Source organism: Durio zibethinus, chromosome 5, assembly GCF_047325235.1.
Source record: "Durio zibethinus cultivar Kanyao isolate XHJ-2024 chromosome 5, ASM4732523v1, whole genome shotgun sequence".
In the NCBI taxonomy this organism is placed as follows: Eukaryota; Viridiplantae; Streptophyta; class Magnoliopsida; order Malvales; family Malvaceae; genus Durio; species Durio zibethinus.
This window is the reverse complement of record NC_143166.1, coordinates 23777858-23785933: the sequence shown is the minus strand read 5'-3', so window position 1 is coordinate 23785933 and position 8076 is coordinate 23777858. Positions and strand designations below refer to the sequence as shown.

The 8076-nt window shown below is 32.9% G+C and overlaps 1 protein-coding gene across 1 annotated transcript; it reads left to right on the top strand.

Annotated features, from left to right (window-relative positions):
• The first annotated feature begins 6489 nt into the window (after positions 1-6489).
• Positions 6490-7857, top strand: LOC149518853 (uncharacterized). The gene is made up of 3 exons (XM_089760399.1): positions 6490-6568; positions 6815-7245; positions 7498-7857. The coding sequence occupies exons 1-3, from the start codon at positions 6490-6492 to the stop codon at positions 7855-7857; spliced, it is 870 nt and encodes a 289-aa protein (XP_089616525.1).
• Positions 7858-8076: the final 219 nt, after the last annotated feature.

The following is an 8076-nucleotide window of genomic DNA, read 5'->3' as shown; positions in this document are numbered from 1 at the left end:
AAACAACCTTGTTAATGCAATCAAAAACCCATTTGTTTCATGTGATATTTGTGAATGATCGCATTCCAGAGACAAATGTTAATTTAGAGTAGAACCAGTCCAATTCATCCAACAATCCAATCCCTTTTATAACCTATATAGTAATACCTATAATCCAAGTTGGCATAACCACCCAAATTTTCTTTTGAAACCAACCCAACCAACAAACCACCACCCCAAACAATAACTTCAGCCTTAATCCACAAACTTTGAACCCATCCCAAGAAAAGAAACCAAGTTTTGAAGACATGCTTACCCAATTGATGCAAGCCAACAATGCCAATATTCAAAGCCAAGCTATATCTATTAAAAATCTTGGAACTTAGATAGGTCAATTAGCCCAAGCCATAGCCAACTGCCTTATAGGTACCCTACCCAATAATGCTAAGTCTAATCCTAAAAGATAAGGCAAGAAAGCTTATAATGCTATTTATACATTTGGAGATGATGGGAATGTCTTTGATGCGGATGATATCATGGATAAACCAATAGTTGTAAACCTTCCTAACTTTGTAAAATAACATGAGGTAGGCTTTGTTGGGAAAGAATATATAATAGAGGATGAAGAACTACTGAGGGTTGGAAAAGAAATTTTGGGAAACTTTGACCTTATGGCACCTAAAGTCCTAAAGATATTAAACTCTATGAGGAAGACACTGAGGAAGAAAATTTTAAAATGCACAATGAAGAAGATTTTGAGGAATACATTAAGCGATCTACTGAAAAAGATCAAATGCTAGTGGGAAGAGCACTCTTAGATAGCATTCAACCTGTGGATTAAAAGATAGTTTAAGAAGAAGAAACATAAAAATGAGTGTAAGAAAAGCCAAAGATGACCCCCAAGAATGTCTATTTATAGACAATTTTTTATATAGCACCACCTATTCCAAAAGAGTTGTTAAAGGCATTGAAAGATGCCACATTTGTAGAAGACTACAGCCTTAAACTTTAACAACTGTTGCCCAAAAAAGTAAAGAGATCTAAGGAGTTTTACTATTTTTTATAAAGTTAGACATTTAAATTTTGATGAAGCTCTTTGTGATCTTGGATATAGTATAAACTCAATGCCTTTAAATATTTTCATGCAACTAGGGTGTAGTGAGTTAAGCCTATGAGATGTAATTTTAAGTTTATTGATTAGTCTGCTAAAGAAGCACAAAGAATATTGTAAGATGTGTTGGTTGTAGACACCTAATTTCATTTGGAATGGTCTAACATCATTAAATCGAGCTCATTATACGAAATACCCAAATGGAGATAAAAATGGATAATTTTAAAATGATCCATATTGTAACCCAATTAAAGACCTAAGTTGACCATTAAATAAGGCTCGTAGTCAATAAAAAAAGGGCCTAATTAAGGGCCCATTAAAAGCCCAAAGAAAGGCTTAAAGATAGCCCATTGCATGGCTTAATTTGTGGCCTATTTATGGACCCAAAGTTTTTTAAATGGCTTGAATATGGTTTTTATGGGAGAAGTCAAAGCAAAAGCCTATTCTAGCTCTAAGGCCCACTTTTATGAGAAAATGGCAAGTTTCCATATGGGTACATGCATGACATAAAAGGAAAGACATACAGCTACAATAGAGGGGATGGTCGACTAATAAACAAGAAGGTTGAGAAGCTGCCAAATAAAACAAAGGAACAAACTTGCCCCAAAAGAAAAAGTTAGTGGCTTGGTAGCAAGTAAGGTGTAAAAAAGAGAACATAGAGGACTAAAAAGGATTCATTTATTTTTGGCTATAAAAGAGAGGTAGTTGAGTAAAGAAAAGAGGAAAAAAAAGGGTGAAAAAAGTAAATGAAAGAGCTTGAAAAAGAGAAAAAGGAAGGTTTCTTCAAAAAAAAAAAAGAAAAGAAAAAAAAGTTGAGGTCTTTATGGAAAAAAGCTAAAAAAAAGGAAAAAAGAGCTTTGAGTTGTGTCAAAAAAGAGAAAGAATGCATGAAAATTGATAAACCAGAAACAAAAACTTGGAAAAAAGCTAAGAGCTTGGTAGAAGAATAGGAAAGTTATTACCTTTAGGAGAAATATAGAAAGGTTAGCCTTTTCATTCCAATTCTCATTTGTTTTAATGCATATGGTAGTGTTTATGATGCTTGGTAAAATGTAATAGCATAAAATGGCTTTTTGATATTCCACATGAGTTTTATTAAGCATGAATGAATCTATTTACTTTTCATGAGGGATATAAGAGGTTAAAAATGGGAACTCTCTAAATGCAAATACCAAGGTACTTATAATGCTTAAGAATATTTTATAAACTTGGTCACATAAAGGATGTTTCAATTTTTTTGTATGTTGCTGCGTGATTGTTGACTGTAATATTGAAAAGATCATCTTTTTGTAAAAGGTTTAAGCTTCCCAAAAAAAAAAAAAAAAGAAGCTCTTTTAAAAAAAAGTTGATGCCTTTTCGAAACCTAAGAGAGAAAGGAGTTTAAACAAAAAATAATAATGGTCTTGAGCAAGTTTGGATTTTGTCTTCACATTTTTATCCTTGGGAATTTCAAACTTAGCATTGAGTTAAACAAAAAAAATGGTTGTAAATGAGGTGTTTCTTATTTGTTTTAGAGTCTGTTATGGTCCCTACGTAAAGAAGCCTAAGGCATTTTTTTTTTACCTGAAAGCTACAATCAAGGATATGAAAGACAGGTTTATAAAAGTTAAGTTTTAACCTCGTTTGGTCCTTTTCGGCCATAAAGGCTTGGTACACTATTAGGATTTGAATTTGTTTTTTAGTGATTTTCGTCACAAAGAAATGGTTTCTTGAGCATAATAAAACACTTTTAAAGCAAAAAAAAAAAAAAAAAACTTCAACTAATAGGGATTCGCATTCCAGTTTTTGTGAAAAAAAATTTATGTTTTCCTCTTTGGTTAAATGGTTTCACATGAAAGGTGGAAGCTTTTTTTCAAGCATGTAAAAGCTCAACAAATAAAATGAAAGAAAAAAGATTTGGAATTTATGGACTTGTTTGGTTTGGCTTTTCCTTTAACTATTTATAAGATTTCAAATTTGCATTCTTGATTCATGATTACTGGTATTTTTTGCATAAAATGTTTTTGTGGGTTTACTAACTTTTAAAAGATTTCATAGTTTTGTCATTCATGCTCTTGGTAATATGGTATATGCAAAAGATATTGTGGAAGCCATCATGAAACCTTCCTATGTATGAACTGTAGATGTGTCATACCATCCATGTTTTAATTTTGTGCAAGAATAAAGTAAGGCCAAAGGTAGAAGAAGACTAAAGCTGGGAAGAAAGCCATATAAAGAAGAAAACAAAGCTTTGTCTAAAAAAGGGTGGGGGTTACACAGATTGCATGGTTTTTTTTTTTTAGGATGGAAGAATAGAAAAAATTAAAGAAAGAAAGCCATATAAAATGAAAACTAAAGCTTTGTTTAAAATCAGTGGGGACTAAGGCTGGCTTATTTTTTTTTGGGATTGAAGCATGTTAAAGAAAGAATGCCATATAAAGATGAAAACTAAAGCTTTGTTTAAAATAGGTGGGGACTGTGGTTGGCTTGTTTTTTAGGGATTGAAGCATGAAATATTAAAAAAGGAAGTCGTATATAGATGAACTAAAGTTTTGTCTAGATGGGTGGGGATTAAATAGTTTGCTTGCTTGGTATTAGGATTGAAGAATAAAAAATATTAATGAAATAAACACATAGATGATAAAAATAATGTTTTGGATACTTTACAATAATCAATATTTAAATAATAATAAAAAGAATATAAAAGGAGGATTATTAACAATAAAAATAAAAATGATAACGATAAAGGAAAATTTTTATTTAATAATGAGATATTAAAGAAATTCGAGTAGTGCTTTTTTAAAATCTCTAGGTGAGGATATTTTTCTAAAAATATTATCAAAGCAATGGAGTATTTAGAAAAATATTCAATAAGAAAAAATTTTGTTATTTTCCTAAGATTATATTAGACAATGAAAAAAATAATATATGATGATTAATGTTGTGATCAATTAATTTTATCTATCACAAATTTTAATCAAAACTAAAGATTAGAATTAAAATAATAATTAAATGAGAAAGAAAAAGTAAGTGAAATTTTTTAGGATGAGATTCTAAAGAAGTCCGAGCAGAGATTCCAAAGAAATCTTGAGGTGAGAAAATTCTTCTAATATATAGTTAAAGTATTGAGGTATCTAGAAGAATTTTTAATAAAAGATTTTATTTACTTTGTTCCTTTCTTAAGTTTTAATGATAATTGTGTAATAATGAAAAAGATTAAAAAAATTAAGATCAGTAATGGAGATATAATATAAAGAAAGTAGGTTATATATATATATATTTGAATGCATATTCTACTTTTATTGTTTTGCATTGTCTGATCTTAAAAGTAAATGAAATTTTTGATGATGGGACTCCACAAATCCAAGTAATGATTTCCAAAAATTTTCTAGGTGAGAAAAATTTTCTAAAAATTACTAAAGTATTAAAATATTTACAAGTTTCTTTTCAATACTAAAAACCTCTATTATTTTCTTTAATTTGAGAAGTCTTTTAGATAAAAATATATTTTTAAATAAATTTTGGGATAATAATATTATTACTCTTTATTATTATTATTAAAGCAAATGAAAAATCTTTGAGGATGAGATAAAAAAAAAATTCGAGTAGTGATTCTTTTGGAATCTCTAAATAAGAAAATTTATCTAAAATATTACCAATGTATTAAAGTATTTAGATTAATTAGTGATAAAGACTTATTGCTTGTTTATAGGCATAAAATGATTTTTTTATAGACATTATACTTCAATGTTTGTTTATAAATGGCATAAAATGATTTTTCATCGGTTAATCAATGGAGCTTAGATGGTTCTTTTTCAGACCACATAGCCATTTGCCTGGGCATCAATGTTATGGACTGGGGACCAAAGCCCTTCAAACTCTTTAACCATTGGCTACAAAAAATGGTGAATTTAACATGTTGGTCGATGAAAAATGGAATAGTTATAAGGTGCAAGGTTTCGCAGGTTTTAGGCTTCACCAAAAACTGAAGCGTTTAAAGCAGGACATTTGATCTTGGAAAGGCTATGTAAAAGGTGGCATGATGGAATCCATAGAATTCTTAAATAGTGAGATTAGCAGCCTAGAGAAAAAACATAAGGCCAATTCCTCTAATGTTGAAGTCTGTACTATGATCAATGCAGTGGAAAAGCACTTCTCATAGCACTTCAGAAAAGATAAAGGCCCATCCCTTGTATTTTCAAATGCATTTCCGAATGTGCTCACCCCTAGTCAAGCCCTTCAATTAGATGTTCCCTTTTCAGAAAAGGAAGTGCTGGATGCAATTATGTCTTGTGATGGTGATAAAGCTCCAGATCCAGATGGCTTTAACATGAATTTTATGAAAAGAAAGTGAAGTCTCTTCAAGTTGGAAATCATCGAGTTTTCCCAAAAGTTTTCAACACGGGAAAGCTCACAAAAGGGATCAACAACTCTTTTATAGCTCTGGTGGCAAAGAAACACTGTGCAGAATCTCTAAATGACTTTCAGCCAATATCATTAATAGGGAGCATCTACAAAATTCTGGCAAAGACCTTAGCAAATAGATTGAAACAAGTTGTGGATTCTCTTATTAGCCTGACTCAATCCGCCTTTGTGGAAGGCCACTAAATTATAGATAGCATCCTTATTGCAAATGAGGTTATTGACAGCCTCAAAAATCAGTGAACGGAGGTTTGGTGCTCAAGTTAGATTTTGAGAAAGCTTTTGATAAGATCAGCAGGAATTTTCTCCTACACATTACGAGTCTCATGGGTTTCAAAAATAAATGGATTGGATGGATTAAAGGTTGTATTTCTTCGTTTTCAATATCAGTATTAATAAACGGATCCCTGACAAATCCTATCAAGATGTAGAAAGGTCTTAGACAGGGCGATCCCCTATCTCCATTCTTGTTTGTAATGGTTACAGAAGCATTGAGTCTTTTACTCAATAAGGCTATTGACTTGGAACTCACCAGAGGAATAAGCGTCGGGAATGGTGGTCTATAGATATCTCATCTCCAATTTGCAGATGACACTATTATTTTTTGTCAACCAAATTTTGAGAATCTTCTTACAATCAAAAGGGTCCTTCGATGTTTCCAGTTAGCAACAGGCTTGAAAGTTAACTTCTTAAAAAGTGCGCTGATCGATGTTAACATAGACTCACAGACTCTATCGGAATGGGCTGGTAAAATTCATTGCAAAATAGATCATCTACCCACGAAGTATTTGGGGTTCCCTTTAGGCTCCAATCCGAGGTTAATATCTACTTGGCAACCTGTCATTGAATCATTCAAAAATAGGCCAAACATATGGAAGAGTAAGTTGCTGTCTCTGGGTGGTAGAATTGCTTTGATTAGGTCAATTCTAGCTAATCTCCCCATATATTATATGTCACTTTTTAAAGCTCCAAGAGGGGTCCTATTAGAATTGGAGAAAATGGAGAGACAGTTTTTGTGGGGAAACAAGGAGAATAAAAGGAATATGAGGCTGGTGGATTGGAACTCAATATGTAGAAGTAAGTATTTTGAAGGACTGGGTATCTACCAAGCAATGTTGTTGAAAAGGTTTATGAGGTTTGGGAACGAGTAGAAAGCATTATGGAGGGCTGTAATTTGTAACAAATATAACCTCTCTGCTAAGGACTTGTGGCCTGCTTCCTATCCATCTCGCTCACTTTCTCGGATATGGAGTGATATTCAAAACACTTGGGATGGGGGGCGGTTTTCTAGCATTACACAATCTAGTTTTTGTTTCTGTGCAGGTGATGGTGCCAATATTCACTTCTGGAGAGACAAATGGATTCAAGGTCTATCACTAAAGTTGGCTTTCGGACAAATATACTTTGTCGCCGTTAATAAAGATGGTTTCATAAAAGACTATGGTGAATGGGACGGGCAAAATTGGAGATGGCAAATTTTACTTAGAAGGAATCTTTTTGATTGGGAACTTGAAACCTGGAGGGAGTTTACAGCTCTTCTAAATTTTGTGGCATTTTGTAACAAAGTTCAAGATCGACTCATATGGATGCATACTACCAATGGCGTTTATCGACCCAAATCTTTTCGCATTCAGTTGGAGAAAGCCACATATAACACTGTCTCTACAGAAAAATATATTTGGAAAGGTTTTGCCCCTCCTAAAGTTGAAGTCTTTTGTTGGAAAGCTCTAAAAGGCGACATTCCTGTGATTGAGGTATTGCATAAGCGAGGCTATCTAATGAGCATAGAAAATAAATGTACTTTTTGTGGTGAAGCCGAATCCATTGACCATCTTTTCCTCTTTTGTAAGTTGGCTTGGAACATCTGGTGCTAGTTTTGCAATCAGTGGAGCATTTCATGGGCTATTCCTGGTTCGTTCAATAGTCTTTTTGATTCGTGGACTTACCTCTTTGTTAAAAATCAACATCAGATTATTTGGGATACATTATTCTATGCTGTTATTTAGTCAATCTGGTTAGTTCGGATCGAAAAAGTCTTCAAGCAGAAAACCAATTCATGTGACAATATCTTTAGTCTGATTTGTACTAGACTGGCTTGGTGGATAAGTGTTAAATTTCCAGATTTAAATTCCCTGCCATCAAACTATGTATCTAGCTTCCAAAGTATATCCATTCCCCTCCATAAAAAAGAATGCAAGAAGAACATCGAATGGTCTCCTCCCCTTGAAGAAGTTTGGAAAATCAATGTAGGTGGATCAGCTATAGGTAAGCTTGGTCCTACAGGAATAGGAGGTGTTATCCGCGATTGGAAGGGGAAAGTATTGCTAATGTTTTTCGAGAATGTTGGAGTCAAGGAGTCGAACTAGGCAGAGCTGCTGGCAGTAGTTGAAGCCCTTACTATTGTGGCCAATGCCAATCTGGATCCCTTGCCTGATATCATTATCAAAAGCGACTCCAAAGTTGTTACAACTTGGCTCAACAAAGTAAGTGAATGCCCTTGGAAGTATAATGATTTGATGAATAGGCTGTACAATCTCTTTGTTAGGGTAAAGAACATCACTTTTGTACAAGTTTTTAGAGAAGCT